The sequence below is a fragment of the Toxorhynchites rutilus genome, chromosome 2 (assembly GCF_029784135.1).
Source record: "Toxorhynchites rutilus septentrionalis strain SRP chromosome 2, ASM2978413v1, whole genome shotgun sequence".
Taxonomy (NCBI): Eukaryota; Metazoa; Arthropoda; class Insecta; order Diptera; family Culicidae; genus Toxorhynchites; species Toxorhynchites rutilus.
The window spans coordinates 159,082,256-159,105,630 of NC_073745.1; the positions used below are offsets into that span (position 1 = coordinate 159,082,256).

Sequence of the window (23,375 nt, forward strand, 5' to 3'; positions counted from 1 at the left end):
GTGAAAATTGGCTATCCGAGTTTTTTTTGCCAATAAGGAAGCGAGCTTCTATAACAGGGGTATTATGAAGTTGGCATCTCGTTGGGAACAAGTCATCGAACAAAACGGCGCATATTTGACTTAAAACAGATGATTGTAACTAATTTTATGAACAAATGAAAATTAAAAAAAAACACCGCAGGACTTTTTTGACAGCCTAATATATATATATATATATATATATATATATATATATATATATATATATATATATATATATATATATATATATATATATATATATATATATATATATATATATATATATATATATATATATATATATATATATATATATATATATATATATGTATATATTAGGCTGTCAAAAAAGTCCTGCGGTATTTCCGCGAGGTGTCGTTGTAACTATATATATATATATATATATATATATATATATTTTTTTTTTTTTTTGAAAAAAAGGTGTTTTCTGACTTTAAGGGGATGAATCAAAAATTAAAATCTTGTTTTATATTCAATAAACCAAAAATATATACCTAAAAAACGAATATTCTACGTCATTCGTTCGCTCACTTGCAAGCTTATCGGACGCATTCTTCAGTCGATCCGAAAGAGGTGTTTTTTTCACATCGATTCTATTGTGTTTTTTTCATCCGGCGCGCTTGCAAGCGTGGTGAATCTCAACCAAATAAGTGGTGTACGATCGAGACACTGAGGATCCATTCAACAGATCACATACGTCACACCGCAGCGGCAAGTAGAAGTTTATTTCTTTTTTTCTCCTTTCTATCATTTCTTCCACTTTCTGTGCATAACAAATACCATTGTTTCGCTGGGTGTTTACGTAATCATCAAGCGTTGGCATTAGGGTGACCATCTTTATATACATATATTGCACTTGAACATTTGTTGGAACTTTTTTCATTTTTGAATTTAATTTAATAAAAATTAGTTTGAATAACTATAATTTTCTACTGTAACTAAAATAGAAGTTTATCTTATTATATTTATTTTTTAATTTTTTTATTACCAATAAATTCTGTTCATATCGAGGAGTTGACGAAATTTATTACTATGGCTGAAGGCGGGGAGGATCCCGCAACGACGCCAACGTATATCTCTGATACGGAACCCCCTGAAGAACCGGGAGGTGAAGTAGAAATTGGAATAGAAAACGTAATTTCTGATGATGAGGAGGATGAAGAAAAACTGGATTTTCGTCAAAAAGTATACCCTGAGGGCTCCAAAGGCCCATTCATTGTGTACTTTAGGCGAAAATCCAAACCCCTCAATGTTATTCGCATATCTCAAGAGCTGACAAAAAACTTCTCAGATGTTACCGAGATTACTCGGATGGGGCCAGACAAATTACGAGTTGTCGTCTCCAGCCGGACCCAAGCAAATGATATAACCCGTTGCGATCTCTTTGCGATTGAGTATCGCGTATACGTGCCCTGTAGAAATCGACGGCGTAATCACCGAAAAGGGTTTGACCCGAAATGATATACTCAAGGATGGAGTCGGTCGCTTCAAGAACTCTTCGCTTAAAACTGTGAAGATTCTTGCATGCGACCAACTGAAATCCGTACCTATTATAAATAATAAGAGAGTTCTCAGTTCGACAAATTCTTTTCGAGTAACCTTTGAGGGCTCCGCCCTTCCAAACTTCGTTTCGATAGATGCGCTTCGTTTACCTGTTCGATTGTTTGTACCCCGGGTAATGAGTTGCAACAACTGCAAGCAACTTAGTCACACGGCCGTCTACTGTTGCAACAAAAAGCGTTGCGCAGATTGTGGAGAGAGTCATGATGGGACTTCTTGCGCAAAAGAGCGCAAGTGTCTTCATTGCGACGGGGCCCCCCATGATCTTTCTCAATGCCCGGTGTACATACAAAGAGGGGAAAAAATCAAGCGTTCTTTAAAGGAATTTTCAAAACGGACTTATGCAGAAATGCTTAAGAATTCCGTGCCAACGACGCAGGACAATCCTTACTCCCTCCTGCTGAACGACGAGCCTGTCGCTGACGCTCCCAATGCGGGAAGTTCTGGTACATCGCAGGGTGCCATCAGGAAAAGGAAAATTACTACTTTTCCATCACTCCCCAGTAAGAAGTCCGAAATTTCCCAAGTTGGATTGAATCTTCGAACCGAACGTGCTGAAAATAGACCGAAGCAAGTACCTCCTGGTTTACACGGTTCTTCTACTAACCAGGGGTCCTCAGCACGTTCCGGAACAACACCCAATACGTCTGTTCCTTTTTCGCGGTCAAAGCAACAGTCACAACCTGGCTTGTTTGCGCTTTCTGACCTGATGGACAACATTTTGAATGCTTTGAATATTAATGACTCTCTTAAAAGCATAGTATTATGTTTGCTTCCGGTAGTGAGAACATTCTTGAAAGAAAAATGTGCCTTTTTAGCAGCGTTCATTTCCCTCGATGCCTGATTCAGTGCAAGAGGTCAAGGAATTGACCACTGTAATACAGTGGAATTGCAGAAGCATCATCCCTAAACTAGATCAATTTAAATTTTTAGTTCATAACTCTAACTGTGATGTATTTTCCCTCTGTGAAACATGGCTTTCTTCAGCCGACGAGCTGAATTTCCACGATTTCAACATTATTCGCCTCGATCGAAATGACTCGTTTGGTGGCGTACTATTGGGGATTAAAAAATGTCACTCCTTCTATAGAGTCACTCTCCCATCGATGACAGGCATTGAAGTTGTTGCTTGCCAGACTCAAATCAATGGCAAAGACCTCTGCATTGCTTCGATATATATCCCTCCCAGAACTACGGTAGGCCGCCATCAGTTCTTTGATACTATCGAGGCAATGCCGGAGCCGCGGTTAATCTTAGGTGATTTCAACTCCCATGGAACAGCATGGGGATCACTTTACGATGACAACCGTGCCACTTTGATTTATGATCTGTGCGACAACTTCAAATTGACAGTTTTGAATACTGGGGAAGCAACCAGAATAGCCAATCCTCCTGCACGGGCAAGCATGCTAGACATATCTTTATGCTCTTCTTCGTTATCCCTGGATTGCATGTGGAAGGTAATCCAAGATCCCCACGGTAGTGATCACCTACCAATAATTTTATCGATCGCTAATGAATCAGACTCTCGTGAGTCAGTCAATATTTCGTATGACCTCATGAAGAATATTGACTGGAGAACATTTGCGGAAAAAATATCTGAAGCAATTGTTTCAATGCATGAACTTCCTCCACTCGAAGAGTATAACTTTATATCGAGTTTGATTTACGAAAGCGCACTTCAAGCTCAAAAGAAACGTGTACCGGCTACCACTTTCCGACGTCGTCCTCCATCACTTTGGTGGGACAAGGAATGTTCAAAGGTCTACCTTGAAAAATCATCCGCTTTCAAAAAATTCAGGAAAACTGGATTAGTGGAATGGTTTCTAAAGTACCAAGCTCTAGAAGCCAAACTAAAAGGTTTGATTAAAGCAAAAAAGCGTGGATATTGGCGGAAGTTCGTCAATGGTTTGTCAAGGGAGACCGCTATGAGCACTCTTTGGAATACGGCTAGGAAAATGCGTGGCTGGAACCATACAAACGAAAGTGAGGAATACTCTGACCGTTGAATTTTTAACTTTGCAAGGAAGATTTGCTCCGACACCGTTCCTGCACAAAACGTCGTACGCGACATTCCACTTCAAAGCGAATTTTTCGATGGTGGAATTCTCAATTGCACTTCTCTCATGTAACAATTCAGCTCCGGGATCGGACAGGATTAAGTTCAACTTGTTGAAGAATCTTCCCGACTTGGCAAAACAGCGTTTGCTGAACTTATTCAACAAGTTTCTGGAGCTGAATATTGTCCCGCATGACTGGAGACAAGTGAGAGTGATAGCCATACGGAAACCCAACAAGCCGGCTAGCGATCACAACTCGTATAGGCCGATTTCAATGTTATCCTGTATTCGTAAATTGTTAGAGAGAATGATTCTACTTCGTTTGGACAAGTGGGTCGAAACGAACAATTTGCTGTCAAATACGCAGTTTGGCTTCCGCCGAGGTAAAGGGACAAATGATTGTCTCGCGCTGCTATCTTCTGAAATCAAAATCGCATTTGCTCGCAAAGAACAAATGGCTTCCGTTTTTCTCGATATCAAAGGGGCATTTGATTCAGTTTCCATGGAAATTCTCTCAGAGAAGCTTCATAATCGTGGACTTTCACCAATTCTCAACAATTTCCTGTACAATTTACTGTCAGAAAAGCACATGATTTTCTCTCATGGCAGCTCGAAATCTTCTCGTTACAGTTTTATGGGCCTACCACAAGGCTCCTGCCTAAGCCCCCTCTTGTACAGTTTTTACGTCAATGATATGGATGATTGTCTAACTAGAGACTGCACGCTGAGACAACTTGCAGACGATGGAGTTATTTCCATCACGGGTACTAATCCCGTCGTTCTGCAAAAGTCGTTGCAAGATACCCTGAACAATCTGTTCACGTGGGCCCTCAAGCTGGGTATCGAATTCTCTACGGAGAAAACCGAAATGGTCGTTTTTTCTAGGAAGCACGAACCCGCCCAACTCCAGCTTAACCTATCCGGCAAAACGATCCAACACTCTATGTTTTTCAAATACCTGGGTGTATATTTTGATTCTAAGTGTACCTGGGGGAGACACATTGCGTATTTGAAACAGAAATGCCAGCAAAGAATCAATTTTCTCCAAACAATAACCGGAACATGGTGGGGTGCCCATCCAGGAGACCTCATTCAGTTGTACAAAACAACGATATTGTCAGTGTTAGAATATGGCAGTTTTTGCTTCCGATCAGCTGCCAGGATTCATATTCTCAAGCTGGAGAGAATACAATATCGTTGCTTGCGTATAGCCATGGGGTGTTTGCATTCGACACATACGATGAGTCTCGAAGTTTTGGCAGGAGTACCCCCGCTTACTCTTCGGTTCACAGAATTATCCTACAGATTTCTCATCCGTTGCAAGATCATGAATCCATTGGTGATTGATAACTTCGAAAATCTACTCCAACTGACTCCTCAGTCAAGTTTTATGTCTTTATACCATGAGTACCTTACCCACGACGTGCACCCTTCACCAGGCATCTCCAACCAAGTTTGCTTCCCATTCTTCTGCAATTCCTCTGTCATTTTTGATCTGTCCATGCGACAAAAAATCCATGGAATCCCAGATCACCTACGCTCCGATTCTATTCCGCCGATATTTTCGGCAGAATATGGGAAAGTTGAATCTGATAAAATGTTCTTTACTGACGGTTCATTCATAAACGGGTCGACTGACTTCGGCATCTTCAATGAAAATTCCAGTGCCTCTTTCAAACTCAAAGATCCTTGTTCCGTGTATGTCGCTGAACTGGGTGCGATATATTACGCATTAGGGATCATTGAAACATTGCCCATCGACCACTATTTTATTTTTTCAGACAGTCTCAGCTCAATAGAGGCAATCCGCTCAATGAAAATTGATAAACGCTCATCTTATTTCCTAACAAGAATAAGACAACTATTGAGTGTTTTGGTCGAAAAATTATTCAAGATTACCTTAGCATGGATTCCCTCTCATTGCTCGATTCCGGGGAATGAGAAAGCGGACTCGCTAGCTAAGGTGGGTGCTTTAGAAGGCACACTTTTTGAAAGGCAAATTGCTTATAATGAATTTTTCCACATTCCTCGTCAGTATACGCTCGTAAGTTGGCAGCGCATGTGGAGTGGTGGTGATGAGTTCGGTCGTTGGTTACACACGATTATCCCTAAGGTCTCGACGAGTGCATGGTTCAAGGGATTGAATGTAGGTCGTGATTTCATTCGCGTGATATCTCGGCTTATGTCCAATCACTACAACCTAAACGCGCATCTCTATCGCATTGGGCTCGCAGCAAACAATCTTTGTGATTGTGGCGATGGCTACCACGACATCGAGCATGCTGTCTGGTCGTGTATCCGGTTCCATGCTGCTCGCTCTCAGCTCTCTAGAGCACTGAGAGCACAAGGCAGACAATCGGATATCCCCGTCCGGGATATCTTAGGTAGCCGTGATCCTGATCTTCTGCTTCATCTATACCTGTTCCTCAGAAACGCCGATGTCAACGTTTAATGATGTTTCCTTCGTTGTGTCCCTGTTTCATATCCCCATATCCCTATATCACACTCTTTACAGATACACGGGCCAAAGGTTATGCAGTCCACTGATGATTCAACAAGAGCCAAAGGTTGTACCGCTCATGACAACTCTACACGAGCTGATGATTGCGCCGGCTAGTGACCATTCTATCCTGGATTCCTCGAGGCGAGAAAGACGCACCACGCTAGATATGGGGTACAGACTAGGGGGGCGTTGCTGATTAATGGTCAGCTGCATCCCAATAGGAAGTATCCCGTGTCGGGCACACGTACAGAGCATTGGAGACAGCAACATCCCAATTACGAGAACACTTGTAATACTAACCTCGAGCCGACCGCGAGTAATCGGTTACATATTACTAACATAGTTGTAAGACAAAAATTGTCAAAATATTGGACTCCCGGCCCCGTCAGGCTAACGCCACATGTGCCTTCATAAAACATATATTTTGGGAAAAAAAAACGAATATTTGTTTTTTGACTCGATTATATACAGTGGAAAGAGATCGGAGACTGCACACACTGCGTTCCACAACTATAGAATCACTAATTTTTTCTGAGTTTCCAGAGATATGTAAGATGTCGGTTGAATTGAAGTATATAGTGTAGAATACAATAACTATCTTCATTTATAAGACTGGCCATTTCAACCTCATTGTTGTGTTCAGGCACGAAACATTCAAAAAACTAAAATGTAGTGTTTCATAACTATAGAACCAGATGGAAAAACTCTCACACCTTTACAAAATTAACATCAATTTAACATGAATTACGATATTTAGTTCTCAATCAGTCCAAATTCGGGGTGGTTACGACCATGCTGCGCCATGTTGTAGTGTGTATCTCGTTCTACGCAGAGGATACTGCTCGTTTAAGCTCTTCAAATGGCTCATGCTGCTTGTAAGCTGCATCTACTATTCGTCTGATCACTCCTCGTAAGTTCCTGATAAGGTTCTGATTTGGTAAACAAGCTGACCAGTCCAGAATCTAAAGCCCCTATTCATTAACCCATACCATAACCTTCCGGATTTTATGAATTGATGCCAAATTACCCAATTATCACATTATATTCGATGCAAAAGCAGCAGTAAATAATTCTGAAGTACTTCGTTGCACTTCTAACTGTTCATTCGTGTTGATGGTAAGCCATCTAAACCAGACCTTTTTGAGAAAATAGTGAGAGTTCTTCCATCTGGTTCTACAGTTATGGAACACTGGAATTTTAATTTTTTGAATAATTCGTGCCTGAACACAACAATAAAGTTGAAATAGTTAGTCTTATAAATGAAGATAGTTATTGTTTTCTACACTATATACGTCAACTAATTTGACTTCTTACATATCTCTGGAAACTCGGAAAAAATGAGTGGTTCTATAGTTGTGAAACGCAGTGTATAATACTGATACTGTTTGTCTATTGCAAAATTTCAAACAAAAAACCCTAAAAGAATATTTTCGTATTAGTTCGTTTTTTCTGTATTATATCATCATCACCTATGCCGTAACGTTTAACGAGAAAATGATATGCGTTTTTGTACCTTTTTGGAGAGAAAATTTGCATTGTTTCACTGAAAAAGTTTTTTCCTTCTTCTGAAACATTGTTCATTGATAAATTACGTTGCTGAGCTAAAAATAATTAGCTTCGAAAAATCATAACTCAAAAATGAAAGAAAACCTTCCTGAGCTAAAAAACGAGCTTCCAAGGAAAAATATTTAAAAAATATAGCACCCTTTATCCCGAAAACATGTAAACTTTAAATAACAAATACTATCAATAAATACGAAAATAAAATCAATTTTTTCGCAATTGAAAAATTAATCAAATAAAAATTTCAAATAAGACATCGCATTTCATTAGCAACTAGCAGTGATGAGATTAATCCGGATTATGCAGGTTTATCCAGACTTTTTGGTACAATTCATGATATTCAGACAAATACTTTGCCTGATTTTTCTCGATGATATAAAATTATCAAGATAAAAATCAATATATTAATTCTATCAATACATAAATATGATACAATTGAACTTGGTTCTTCTAGCCCATTAACGACCAAGTGTAAATAATATTTTTTTAACGAAAGCAATTGGCGTAATTTTGATTTTTGACGCATCTTCCATTTTCCGGGAAATGACTGTTCGAAATGTTTGTTTGTACACTTTTTTCTGCATGCGGCATAGTATCAACATGGATTAATCTACCTATGGTGAGATGTGAGTTTTAACTTGTTACCGGCAGAGTTTTTGTTTGAAGCGAAAGCAATCGCTGTTATTTATATTGTTGGTGGTTGAGAAATGTCAATGCTTTAGAATTATTTCTTTTCGATTGTCCATTTCCCGAAAAATCGAACATTTTCCAAAACCTGCATAGTACAAATACACTGCGAAAAAACAATGGTAAAGGGTGTGTCACATCAAATTGCATCACGGAAAAAACGTAGTAGAAATTCGCCCAGTAGACCGATCCTGTTGAAAATTTTAGACAGTAAAATAAAAACTATTAAACAACTTTTGGCATTTTCTTTTTATTCATACTTCGAGCTCAAGCCCGTATGCTCGTACCTTCCTCTTTACCCCGTCCATAAGGTTCTGTACAACGTCAGGTTGTAGTTTTTTTGACGTAGAACTACGTCTTTCATTAAGGGTGTCAAATCAGAAAACAGGTCACGTTTTTATGAAATAAAGTTAACGTTAATAACTATTTTTGCCGCGAACGGATTTTGACGATTTACACACTGAACTAATCGAAAATTCCGTAAAATTTGTTTATTATGCTATACATTAGAATCCCCTGGTTTGTAAATGGTTTAAATTCATGAAAACTTTAAGCGTTTCCATTTTCCCATACATTTGTTTTGTCCATTTGTGTGCAACATCTCTGCATTCCCGTACAGAGATGTCAATAATGAGCAACTTATCGACGACTAACGGAGGGGAAATCGTAGGATTGCAAGTCTCCGTGAACGAAGGAAAAGTAGAAGAATGAAGGGGAATACTTGCCTAGAGTATAAACAGTGGATCTCGCTGAGGAAAACTTTCATTCGGCATCGGACTGTTGAGCAATCCAGTTCATTTTGCTTTCGCTGCGTTTCGATCTAAGATTGGACCCCACCAGTGGTAATCCAACTTGGATATCGTCGTTTGGTTTTTCTGTTCGTTTTTCGCGTTATTCGTATTGTGTTTTTCTTTCCGCGTCATAAATTGGACGCTTCGCGTAGTGTGTGATGAGCACGAAGAAGAGGAAGGCAAGCTCGAGCCCTGCAAAAAACGAACGCATTGCCAGGGGCAATAAAATTTCGAGGCAAGCGTCATCTAATGATGCACGCGATGTTGGTGCAGTGAAAAGCGCTCGCATTGAACCGAGCCTTCGCGAGTGTGACACCGCATCGAACAACAGCGAAGTAGGCGATTTCGGCGCGTTGGTCGAAAATGTAAACGCCGTTACCCAGGCAGCAACCAAAATCAAGCTCTCCTCGCTGGTGGAGAAGGCGGCCGCTCTTGATAAACTCATCAGCGAATTCGCATCGATGGGCAGAGTACAAGCTGCGTGGCATAATTCAGTCTTTTTCCAAGCAGTTGACATTGTTTGTTCTCCCCCATCAGAAGGGCTTCGTTGGTGCATTTGAGAATGCATCAATGCATTAAATTGACGTTATGGCGAAGCAGACGTTGAGGTTGTGTGTCAAAAAATATTTAGGGAATACCAAGCATCTTGAATGTCTTATTGGAATGTTATAAGTTATTTAGGTTCGCGTGCCAGTCGCAAAACTGCCTTCAACTAGGATTGCATTTGCGCTAATATTGATCATAATGAAGCATTGCTACTGTTTTCGAGGTTATTAACAAAAAGAGTTTATTTCGCTTGTATAGTCACCAAGAAAGTAAATGTCGTTCTGGAATTTTGTATGTTTCGGATTAGGTTTCGCTTGCCAGTTGCAAAACTTCCTCCACTAAGGGTGACAGCTGCGCTTCTCTCGAGCATGAAAAAGTAATGCAACTTTCAACAACAACGCAACAGTTGTTTCTAAAGTTTCATAACATTATAGAATAATATCCGAAGTTATAAATAAGCGCAAGTGCACCCGTGGCCGAGTGGTTAGCGTCTCACATGATCATGCCGGGTGTTCGGGTTCGATTCCCGTTCTGGTCGGGGGGTTTTTCGTCAAAGAAATTTCTTTCGACTTGCACTGTGGTCACGCGTATTCTAGAGCTTGCCCCTCGGAATACATTCAAGACGTGTTATTTGGCATAAGAAATCTCAACTATGTATTGATAAATGACGCTAGTTAATGCATACGTTGAGACGGCAAAAGTTCCACAGGGAACGTTAATGCCATTCAAGAAGAAGAATAAATAAGCGACTTATATAAAATAACAGCGTTGTTCTACGTCAACAATGCGGTCGTATCTTGGACACAACCTCCTATAATTTGAACAGAAATCCATTTTCTCTTGAAGTCCGCCTCCGATTTGACAACTTTTGGGTTCTTCCGGAGGGCCTGCTTCATAATCGCCCAATATTTCTCTATTGGGCGAAACTCCGGCGCGTTGGGCGGGTTCATTTCCTTTGGCACGAAGGTGACCCCGTTGGCTTTGTACCACTCCAACACGTCCTTTGAATAGTGGCACAAAGCGAGATCCGGCCAGAAGATGGTCGGGTCCTCGTGCTGCTTCAATAGTGGTAGTAATCGCTTCTGTAGGCACTCCTTAAGGTAAACCTGCCCGTTTACCGTGCCGGTCATCACGAAGGGGGCGCTCCGCTTTCCGCAAGAGTAGATCGCTTGCCACACCATGTACTTTTTGGCAAACTTGGATAGTTTCTGCTTGCGAATCTCCTCCGGAACGCTGAATTTGTCCTCTGCGGAGAAGAACAACAGGCCCGGCAGCTGACGAAAGTCCGCTTTGACGTAGGTTTCGTCGTCCATTACCAGGCAATGCGGCTTCGTCAGCATTTCGGTGTACAGCTTCCGGGCTCGCGTCTTCCCCACCATGTTTTGCCTTTCGTCGCGGTTAGGAGCCTTCTGAACCTTGTATGTACGCAGGCCCTCCCGCTGCTTGGTCCGCTGGACGAATGAACTTGACAAATTCAGCTTATTGGCGACATCCTGGACCGAACATCTCGGATCACGTCTAAACTGCTTAACTACGCGCTTGTGATCTTTTTCACTGACGGAGCATCCATTTTTGCCGTTCTTCACCTTCCGGTCGATGGTTAGGTTCTCGAAGTATCGTTTTAGTACTCTGCTGATCGTGGATTGGACGATTCCCATCATCTTACCGATGTCCCGATGTGACAACTCCGGATTCTCGAAATGAGTGCGCAGGATTAATTCACGACGCTCTTTTTCGTTCGACGACATTTTTCCAAATTTACGAAAAATTAACAGTGAAGCATGGCCAACGTGATCTATACACTCTTATCTGATTATAAGCGAAAGCTGAAGATATAATTCCTAAAAATTAAATTTCTACAGCGTTTTTTCCGTGATGCAATTTGATGTGACACACCCTTTATGGAGGGTTGGGAGGTTGTTAATCGGTTGAATAGTATCATCATTTAGGTTTTCTTCATCAATGAGATCCCCTAGCAGAACCGGCGGAAAAATATTCACACCAGCAATCTCATTAGAATCGCCGTTCCACGTACTGATGATTTCATTCAGCTCCTCCACACACGAAATTGTACGGATCGCCATCACCTAGGGTTATTATGAACAAAAAAAAGTAACTTTTCGACTATATTCGTTAAATTCATCGATAAACATAAACATTCACAATTGAATATGTAAAAATAAATGAAAAAACTACATCACAATATATGTTCTTTTATCAAAGTAATACTGTAGAAAAGTTCACATATTTTTGTATTTTTTTTATTGAAAATGAAAACATCTTCCAGGTACTTGCTTTAAATATTGTCCAATAAAGTTATACAAATTGAATAAAATTGATGGAAAATGATCAAATTCGCTGTTCGATTTTTTGAACGCTTGGCGCAAAATGGGTTAAATTAATGTAATTGAGCCTGTGCAAATAAACGAATTATAAACGGTCAACAGTCAAAGTCAACGTCAAGGTTCAACACGTAAACCTAAACGTCCTTGCACAGGTACACGCACATGTACACACAGATGCATACATAGAGTTAACCAAGAGTTCCTGAAAGCAAAATCAAATCATTCACCCGGTACTAAGCGCCGCCCGATGAGTCAGTCTTCTGCGAGCCATTGATGACAAGCGCTAGAGTTAATGTGTTAAATAATTACTAAGTAAAAACTGGAGACCTATTTAGGGCCACCTTTAGGAGACCGGTTCAGAACCACCTGACTTTTCCCAAATAACGATATGCCGCGTACTACAAACAATAGGAAGATTCAATATATATAGCTTATTTGATGAACATACCATAAGAAATTGAAATTGCCTCGTTTTGTAATGTTTCGCAATCTAAAAGAACATTGAACTCACACAAAGCTGCATCTTATATATTATATCTGCCGCCTTATGCTATTGCAAACTGTCAAACAATCAATTGCCAGATCTTTATTTAAAAAAATAGACAAGTTTTTTCTTAAGTATGATGTTTTGTCGCAAACGCTTAAATGTCTACGTTCTTTATTTTTTCTTTTCGTTTATGATACCGCGCTTCGTATTGATTGAATAGTGGAAAAAATACGCGAAATTCTCGCACAGGAGAAAGATGTGGCATTGTAAAATAGTCTTTAAGCATTGAAATTACGTTTCTTCTTCGCATACAAATAGTCCAATATTAAAGCAGCATTTCCCGCGTCATCGTTCCCCTCCATCAAACGCTCTGTGACGGCGGGTGCCTTTTCATTTAGCGATGTCTGTCTGCTTCCTTCTTGCTGACATTATTACCACCCTCATTAGTGTCGATGTCGAAACATTTTCCAGAAGTTCCCCTTCCACCTTGGGCGCAATGAAGTCGACTCACATTTTTTCACTCTCCTCTATGTTGTCCTTTCGTCATCGCACTTATCGTCGTTCACATCTAATATCGCGTCCCGGTCGTCTTCGGAAGACGTGTTTTGCCTTTTTACTGCCTTCCATTGACGAAGTCATCATTGTCGTACATAATGTACATTCGTTAGGATACGTCGCGGCGGAACGGCGGCATTAATAGAAGGTAAACTGCCGACGAACCAAACCGGCAGGATCGTGTTCTGAGCCGTGAGCAATATTTGACTGGTATGCTCCGAATTTGGAATGATGAATATCCTCCGATGCTTGCACCTGAATACTTAACATCCTTCTCATTCACACATAAGCCAACTTCGAGGAAAATTCTTGCATAATTTATTACACACCCTTTCGCCATTTTTATCGATAAAACATCAGGCGTATATAGTTTGCCAGTCACTTGAATTCCTATGAAATTCAATAAATAGTCCCGCTTACAGGGAATGCCATTTGATGAGGTGTCACTGGATTAATATTATATAGGCTGCACTGGGGTAGAAAATGTTGTTGGTTTCCAACAGTTTATATTTAGTCTGAGTCCAGGAGTGTTATGAACAGAACCACATTTTAGAACCTTCAACGGCGACAGTTGAAATTGGCCTCCGCAGTACTTTCTGAGGGACTGCTGCAGTGGTGAGAACTGCTCCTCCATTGAACAATAGGTTGAAATCCAGACTGGACAGACTGATATATTGTTTCCTTCTATAAATAAGAAAATTTCATTACCTTCTTCTTCTTCAATGGCACTAACGTTCCTAGAGGAACTTCGCCGTCTCAACGTAGTATTACTTGCGCCATTTTTATTAGTACTTAGTTGAGATTTCTATGCCAAATAACACGCCTTGCAATGCATTCTGAGTGGCAAGCTCTAGAGTACGCGTGATCACAGTGCAAGTCGGAGGAAATTTCTTTGACGAAAAATTCCCCCGACCAGAACGGGAATCGAACCCGAACACCCGGCATGTTAGTTATGACGCTAACCACTCGGCCACGGGAGCACACAAATTTCATTAACGGTACTGATAATTCAGACATGTTGGTGTTCACATTTCATTGCCTAAATTTAAATTCCAATGCTTGGTCATCATAAGATCAATGTGCGAAATTCACAAATCCCGGATGCTTCTCACGCTTCCGCTGATATGTGATAATAATAATTTCTAGACTTTTTTTCTTTGTAAAAGCAAGTATTACTACAGGCATTAATTCTCCAAGCTCTTATGATAAATGTTTTGACCAAATATTGTAATTCTGTCTGATATCAACACCATGTGATTTATATCTGTTCGGGAAAGTGCTTTTACCGATAAAAAAAATCTCAATTTAATGGAAATTCAAAAATCTTGCACTGACAGTCTCGAGGACCGATAATATCAAGTATATTGTACATTATATATTGTATAATGTATATAGTATAATTTGTTCGACAATGTGTTTGTGTTAATCCACAAAAACTTAAACTAGTTTACATACATGAAACATAACATAAATACACAGTTAAAAACAGTCATGCTCTCCTCAATCGATTCGTAAATCGGTTTGACTATTCTCCAAACTCGAACGCAGATTCCACCACAGAAAATTGACGAATCATCGATGTCATCGGTTCATGATACCCGTACAGAGTTTGATGGAAACTTGGCTGTAGCAGGGGTGATTGCCGGGGAACATGGAAGTCAAGTTGTGGAAGTAGCTGAGGGCAGTCCACTTCACCGTTCAGGAGTTTCGCAACGAATACCTGCCGGAGCAGTTTATTTCTGTCTTCTAGCGTGTCCAAGGCATGCATCAATGTGGATATGGTGGCAAATTCATCTGTTCACGGTTGTTTGCGCAATGCAATTCTCACGAATCTTTTTTGGACACACTCGATCCGATGTTTCCAAATTAGATCGTATGGAGACCAGACAATAAATGCAGGATAGGTCACACTAATGAGCAATACAGCGCTTTCAGACATTGTGGGTCTTTAAAATCACGATCTATTTTAGAAAACAAAATCTTAGTTGTCGATTTTCTCTTCAGATGATAGAAGAGTAGTGGAAATTGAAATCCAACTTCGAGTCTAATAGAACACCAAGATCTGTATTTGAATATTTGAATATTAGAATATTTGAAGCGATTCAAGACAACTTCACTCAAGATAACCTCGAACAATTTGAACGCCGCCGAAAAACTGGTGATACCACGATAGTTTCTTATATACCGCTTGTCCCCCGATTTGAAGACTGGAAACATAAATGACTCCTTCCATAATTTTGGGAATTTACCTTGCTCGATGGCTACAATAGGCTCAGCTAAAGCAGCTGAACACCGACAGAACACCGCTGCCGGAATTCCCTCCGGACCAGGAGCAAGCGAGTTCTTCAGTCTTCTCGTTGCTGAAAGCACCATAGTTGGAGTTACTGTGAATGTGGACAGATCCAAGAAGTCAACATCACATGTTGTTCTTTGTTAGAAAACTGCGCAAACATTTCACACGCATCGTCAGGGGATGCTGACTCTTTCCCATCAAGAATCACGATGAACGGAATGTTCCAGTTTTTCCATTTGCTGTTGATAAATCCCCGGAAGTTTTTGAATTTGAATTCCTATTATTCGAAGACTGCAAGGCGAAACAAACTCGGTATTTCATCAAGGCTTACGACATGGTTGAAATCGTATTTGAAAGATAAACGGATGTGTGCCAAAATCGGACCTGCGCAGTCTACGATTTTCTCTAATCCTTCGGGAGTGCCTCAAGGAAGCAACCTAGGTTCATTGTTGTTCGCACTATTCATCAACGAAGTGTAATTGATACTTCCAACCGGAGGCCGCTTATTCTACGCCGATGAAGTGAAAATCTATATGGCAATCAGAAACACACTAGATTGCCATAAGCTTCAGGATTTGGTCAACCGCTATGGAGAATGATGTTTGAGCTCAGTATCTCGAAATTTCGTTCCATCGGAAGCTCATGTTATTGTGGCCAAGTCCTGTCGCGAGTGAGTCACATCCGTGACCTTGGGTTAAGTTGTACTATACACTGCGGGACTGTTGGTATAAGGCTTCCATTGTTGTGTTATTAATAGTACCAATTACCGATGCAGAAGACCGTAATGTGAGCGGTAAGGGACTGGGATTACCGTCACATGATGATTGTTGCGTGGACGTAGTAGCTAGAATAACGCACAAAGATGGTCAGTTGAGGGCCCTGAGTTATGAGGTCATGATCGTTCGCTTAGTAACGAACGAAGACATCTCAGTGCCAACAAAACCATGGCTATTGTATCTGCGTGGATGTAAATATTCAATATATTTATATATGAAGTTGTCTTGAATCGCTTCAAATATTCTAATATTCAAATATTCAAATACAGATCTTGGTGTTCTATTAGACTCGAAGTTGGATTTCAATTTCCACTACTCTTCTATCATCTGAAGAGAAAATCGACAACTAAGATTTTGTTTTCCAAAATAGATCGTGATTTTAAAGACCCACAATGTCTGAAAGCGCTGTATTGCTCATTAGTGTGACCTATCCTGCATTTATTGTCTGGTCTCCATACGATCTAATTTGGAAACATCGGATCGAGTGTGTCCAAAAAAGATTCGTGAGAATTGCATTGCGCAAACAACCGTGAACAGATGAATTTGCCACCATATCCACATTGATGCATGCCTTGGACACGCTAGAAGACAGAAATAAACTGCTCCGGCAGGTATTCGTTGCGAAACTCCTGAACGGTGAAGTGGACTGCCCTCAGCTACTTCCACAACTTGACTTCCATGTTCCCCGGCAATCACCCCTGCTACAGCCAAGTTTCCATCAAACTCTGTACGGGTATCATGAACCGATGACAGCGATGATTCGTCAATTTTCTGTGGTGGAATCTGCGTTCGAGTTTGGAGAATAGTCAAACCGATTTACGAATCGATTGAGGAGAGCATGACTATTTTTAACTGTGTATTTATGTTATGTTTCATGTATGTAAACTAGTTTAAGTTTTTGAAGACCCAAGCCTCACGGGATACCGTCAACCTACTTGCCCAATTTGTCGACTGCATCGGCAAGCAGTTAAACATGACTCGTTAAATCCTTCGAGGTAACAGACGAATCGGCCTGAGACTTCGAAGTGTCTTCCATGTACTGCTTAACACTCCGACCATTCAGTTCGATTCGACGCTCAGTGAAGATATACATTATCTTTCCCTGGGTGAGAGAGTCACGGAAGGCACGACTGTTCAATCCACAGCAATGCTGGCTGATGTAGATATAGGCCTTGCAAAAACCGCAGCGTATGTGATCAATATAGTTCATCTCCAATTTACATTGTTGGCACATCGTCTTTGCCATCGTTGCCTGTCGATTCGCACCAAACAAGAACATAGGAACAATGTCTGGTGTTATTTTTGCTTGGTCGAGATGAGCAAAAACTCACTATCGAATTTAGTCAATTGTCGTTCGAAATTCAATGTTCCAAGGGCACTAATATTGCAAACAGTTTATATAAGATAGCATACCCAATACACAAGTTCACCATGCTTCTCAAGGGCATGAATATAAATTGTTCTCATTTTTACTCTGAAACCCATCTTGTATGTTCAGAACTAAGATATACCTTTTGAGAAAACTATGACTACTATTAATAACCAACTTTCGTCTACTTTCGTTTCGTCAAACCTGAATGTAAATGAATTGCTGTTATAATTCATATTATTCTTATTTCATCCTTGCAGACCAACATGACTCAAAGGATGAAGCTCAACATATTCCTAAACATAGTATTTCTTCTCCTGACCAAATCGCTTGGAGAAAACACAACAACGATAACCGCCTCGACTGCACAGAGTTTGCCTGAAGTCACCACAACATCTACAACACAACAATTACCAACGACGACTCACCCGCAGCAGCAGCAAATTATCACCTCGACGACATCTCCTTTCAACTACACCCAAGATATACAAGCCTCTTCAATCGGAACTTCATCGACATCGACAGTGGCCCCAATTGTGGGTTCTACGCCACTGTCATCGATTCCCTCGTACATATCGAACACATTGAGTATATCACAAATGCCAACTTTTCCATCGTCGCCAATGACGACAAAACAGGATTCAATAGAACCGCTTCCTGTAGAAGTCGAAATCGGTCCAGGTGGGCCTGACCAGAAAGAAAGCCTTGGTATCCAAAAAGCAATTGACTGGTTACGAGAGAAACGACTGCCAGACTACAGTTGGGGCAATGATACGCACATGGTGATACTAGCTAAAGAGTTATCAGGAGCTCGTGACCCGACAGAAAATGATAATCACCTCCAAGAAATATCGGATTTGGAAGACATGCTGTCAGTAAAACAAATGGAAATTGAAGTGCTAACGATGGTGGACCGGCATCACTCGATGCCGAAGCCTGTTAACACAGATCGTATCGCTAAATATATTCTAGCCATGGGGGCCCTTTGTAAAGACTCTCGTCATTTCTATGGTCATGATTTGGTGGCCATATTGGAGCATCACGAGCACGACCAAGGACAGGAATATGAATTTGCGCTAACCGCCCTGGCTGTCTGTAGTTCGGCAACTCATGTGCGGAAAAGGCAAATTCGGCGACTGCTAGACATTGCTAGCGGAGAGGTTAATAACGTGGGTTAGTAAGATTATTACTCGTATCCTCTTTAAAAAATATATTGAATATTTACATCCACGCAGATACAATAGCCATGGTTTTGTTGGCACTGAGATGTATCGTTACCGATCATCGACACCGACATCTACAACATTTCGTACGCAGACCTGCACGGGGTTTGGCTACTCTACAAGGACCCCAAGGAAGTTTCGGCTCATTACGGAGTACCGCTCTAGCAATGCAAGCCCTACAGGATCTTGAGCCGGATCCAGCCGGTAAGTGGGATCGAACTGCAGCTTCCGAGTGGCTTCTATCGAAGCAACAGCCCGATGGTGGTTGGACCGAAGAACCAGTACAAGACGGTCAAGTAAGTTCAGACACATATTCATATAATAATATTGACATTCACCTATCATTTTTTTATAAAAGGAACCAACATTTGGTGTAGGATTAACTGCAGATATAATTCTTGCCATAGGATGGAAAGGATTGGGAGCAGTACGTGCGTTGCAATGTGATCACGTGATACGAGAATCGAATGACAATGCTTATGAAAACGGCGAACCAAAACTGGCAGCACCGGTTGGTTTAATATCATCCGTTGAAGAAGCTGAACCGCGGAATGTAACTTACACTTACACATTATGGGTCGGAACGAATGAGACAGAAGAATATTCGCTGGATTTAACCTCACCGAAGAATACTACCTTTTTCCGAGCGATGAAACAAGCGGCTGAGATAGACTCGAGGTACTTAAGAAACAGATTAATTTTAACTTTATGTGACAGCCATATTGAATCCTCACTCAAGGTTCTCGTTCGAAGCACGTGAATGGCCCAACGGACACTATGTGCACACTCTCGCGGGCATGAAAGAAGAGCCTAAAAGGTAAGGACTATCGGTTAGCAGATTCAGTCGTTTTCTTTTATTAACCGTTTGTGATAATAGCTACCACTACTGGCTGCTATACCGATTACCAGAAAAGCCTGATACGAAGAATCCCCCCGGTAATCAATTGATAGCACCTCTAGGTGAGTATTTTCAGCAGAAAAACTAATAAATGTTCACGGCGAGGCAGTTTTCACTCGTAGTCCATTGTAGCACTCCAGCCCCTCGTGTGCTCCGGAGAGTATTACATTTTCATTTTTCGTTAATCGATCCAAAGTAGGGTTGTTGTTTTTCCTAATGAATGCGAATGAAATCAAGATGTAACACAAGTAAGGCACTCAACATAAGCGAATTTCAATCGAATTCAATGGCAGACTGTAGCAGATTGCTAGCATAATTGCTAAATAAAACAAAGAAATATTGTCAACACAAAGTGAAATTAGCCACGCTGCTCACATTAGCGATTTTGAATGATGAATCTAATCAGATTTTCGTTTGACAATGGTTATTGCTTCCCAACAATTTCATCTCATTTTTTGTAGAGAACATAATTTTATTTGTTTTGAGTAGCACAGAGATCGCCTACATTTGTATTACATAATAATTGAAAATTATTGTAACACTTTTTCGGCAGAAGCCGTAGACTTAGAGTATGATGGTCATACACTGCTCAATTTTTCTGAGTTTCCAGAGATATGTAAGAAGTCGGTTGAATTGAAGTATATAGTGTAGGATATAATAACTATCTTGATTTATAAGATGGTCCATTTGAACTTTAGTGCTGTGTTCAAACGCGAAACAAAACAAAACAAAAAACTAAAATTCCAGTGTTTCATTACTATAAAACCAGATGGAAAAACTCTCACTCTTTTACAAAATTAAGCTCAATTTTACATGAATTACAATAAGTTTCTAATACGTAGGTCATCTTCAGTTCTCAATCAATTCAAATAACCCATTCGGGGTGGTTTCGACCAAGCTGTGCCATATTGTAGTGTGTATTTCGTTCTACGCAGAGGATACTGCTCGTTTTAGCAGTCTTCAAATCACTTATATTGCTTGTAAGCTGCATCCACTATTCGTACGATCACTCCTCATAAGTTCTTGACAGGGTTTTGATTTGGTAAGCAAGCTGACCAGTCCAGAATCTGAAGCTAGTATTCATTTAACCATGCCTTGACCTTTCGGAATTTATGAATTGATGCCAAATTACCCAATTATCACATTGTTTTTGATGCAAAAAAAAAGCAGCAAATGATTCTAAAGTACTTCGTTGTACTTGTGAGATTGACGTTAATTTTGTAAAAGAGTGAAAGTTTTCCCATCTGGTTCTATTCTAAAAAAAAGACATTCAATTATGGAGCAAAATTCTTTCATCCAGTTGGTATGGTTCATGAGTGTAATAAAATAGAAATACAGAGACCAAATCAGAAGAACCTATTTTGACCTATGACCTAAAGTCATTCTGGTCCTGTGGTCGAACCCGACACTTTCGGGTCTTTCGAATCTCCCATACAGGCAAGTTCGTCAACTTTACTAGTTCTCCATCGCCTGATAGTTCCATGACTTTCAGAGTCCCTCAGCAAAACTGCAGTAATTTTTCCGACACTGATCCCACTGCCCGCCGCCTCAAGGAAGATTTCGAGCGAACGCCAGTGGACGATCTCTTGATGTACTACCAGAACGTCCGTGACCTGAGGACGGAGATAGACGACGCGATTTTGACAGCTGTTGATTCCAACTACGATGTTATAGTTCTCACCGAAACCTGGCTCGATGAGCGAATTAATTCATCACAATTGTTTGACAGTGTGTATACTGTATTTCGTAATGACCGTAATCATTTGAATAGTTCCAAATCACGAGGAGGTGAAGTCTTGATTGCAGTTTCAAACCGTCTTAGTTGCTGTCGCGACCCTACTCCGGTTTGTTCATCTCTCGAGCAAAAAGGTGTCAAAATTACGACACCTCACAGATCATTAAGTGTTGGAGAAATATACCTTCCTCCAGACAGGAAATTTGATTCCATCAGCATCAACAGTCAATCAGTTCGATTGGTAGTGTACTGTCACGACTAGAACAGAATGGCTGGACTCTAGTTCTTGGCGATTACAATCAGTCTGGGTTGACTTGGAACGTCACTGCAAATGATCATCCCACCATTGATGTCCTACATTCGAACATTCCGGCTTCCTGTTGTACACTCTTGGGCGGTTTCAGTCTGCATAACCTAACGCAAATCAACAAGATTATGAACATTAACTCTCGGTTCCTTGATTTTGTGCTAGTGAATGAAGCTGCAATCCCGGAATGTTCTGTAATTGAAGCTTCTGAACCCTTGATCGGCATCGACAATCACCACCCCTCATTGGAAATCCCTATTAATTTATCGATGCCCGTTCGCTTTGACAATACAGCTAATGTGCGTGAACTCGACTTTCGAAGAACTGACTTCGTTGTATTGCGTCAGTTATTTGACCAGACTTTACAATAAATGAAGCCGTTAACTATTTCGAGGAGATCGTGGGTCGAGCTATATCTGATTTTGTACCGTTGAGCAGACCTGCTCCGAAGCCTGCTTGGTCCAATGCTCGACTACGTCATCTGAAACAACTGAGATCAAAGGCTCTCGCACTCGCAATTCAATCATCAAACGTTTGCTCTCAGTTGCCAGCAAGGAATATCGAACGTACAACCGTTTACTTTACAAAAGGTATACTAGGCGTCTACAGGATAATCTACGACGCAATCCAAAGCAGTTCTGGTCGTTTATGAGGACAAAAAGGAAGAAGAATGGGCTGTCTGTGGAGATTCACTTGGGTAATAGAACTGCCTGCACCTCACTTGAAAAGTGTAAATTACTGTGTGAGCACTTCAAAAGTGTCTTCAACGATTACTCCGCCTCGTCAACCTAAATTGATCATGCGACACGCCTAGATATATTTTCGATTCTGATATTATCACGATCTCATCAGCCAGTGTCGATTCTGCCCTTAAAAAAACTGAAATTCTCCAACGCTGCTGGTCCCGACGGAATTCCCTCCTGTGTTCTGAAGAATTGCTCCCTTGAGCTTATAACTCCGCTGTCGAAACTGTTCAATATTTCGTTGCAGCAGGGTGTGTTTCCAACACGTTGGAAATAATCATTTATGTTTCCGGTTTTTAAGAAAGGAGACAAACAGAACGTCGAAAATTATCGAGGGATATCTTCGCATGCTCTAAAATATTTGAGATTATAATTAACGACGCATTATTTTGTAGCAGCATTTTGTATTTTGTAGCAGCTAGAGGCCTGACAGGCAGGCCTAAATTGTATCCTTTTATAAGGATCGGGGCACTCCCGTAGGGTACTCCGAGAAAACCATCAAACGACCAAAAATCACCCAAAAAGCACAGAATACCACTACAGGATTTTCTCATCACCGGAAGTATTCAGCAAACAAATCACCAGACTGGCTCAACCATCTGGGAAGCAAAGGCTCCAAAACAACAACGAAATCCAAATATTAATCTCGAAACACGGATAACGTTAAACCTTAATGAAACATAAAATGAACGATGACAGCATCACATATGACTTTTACTCATAACTTAACAATGACGACGGTCTGGGTGGACTACTGATTTTCAATTTCTACATTTTTTTGTACATTTAACTTTGCTTAAATCTAAGGGACATCACATGTACATTTTGCTTCGACCAACTATCCCTAGATACAGCCTTCTCATCTCCCTCCCCAAACTCAAGGCCACGAATG

General features: G+C 40.7%; 1 protein-coding gene across 5 annotated transcripts in view; it reads left to right on the top strand.

Moving 5' to 3' along the window:
• The window catches only part of LOC129765063 (uncharacterized protein CG3556), a 136,016-nt gene that overhangs the window by 108,552 nt on the left and 4,089 nt on the right, over window positions 1-23,375 (top strand). For all 5 annotated transcript variants that reach the window (XM_055764897.1, XM_055764898.1, XM_055764901.1 and 2 more), the window contains 5 exons: window positions 17,838-18,750; window positions 18,813-19,096; window positions 19,159-19,478; window positions 19,540-19,617; window positions 19,678-19,760. In XM_055764897.1, coding sequence (XP_055620872.1) covers window positions 17,838-18,750; window positions 18,813-19,096; window positions 19,159-19,478; window positions 19,540-19,617; window positions 19,678-19,760 — 1,678 coding nt within the window. The remainder of the gene's footprint in view (window positions 1-17,837; window positions 18,751-18,812; window positions 19,097-19,158; window positions 19,479-19,539; window positions 19,618-19,677; window positions 19,761-23,375) is intronic.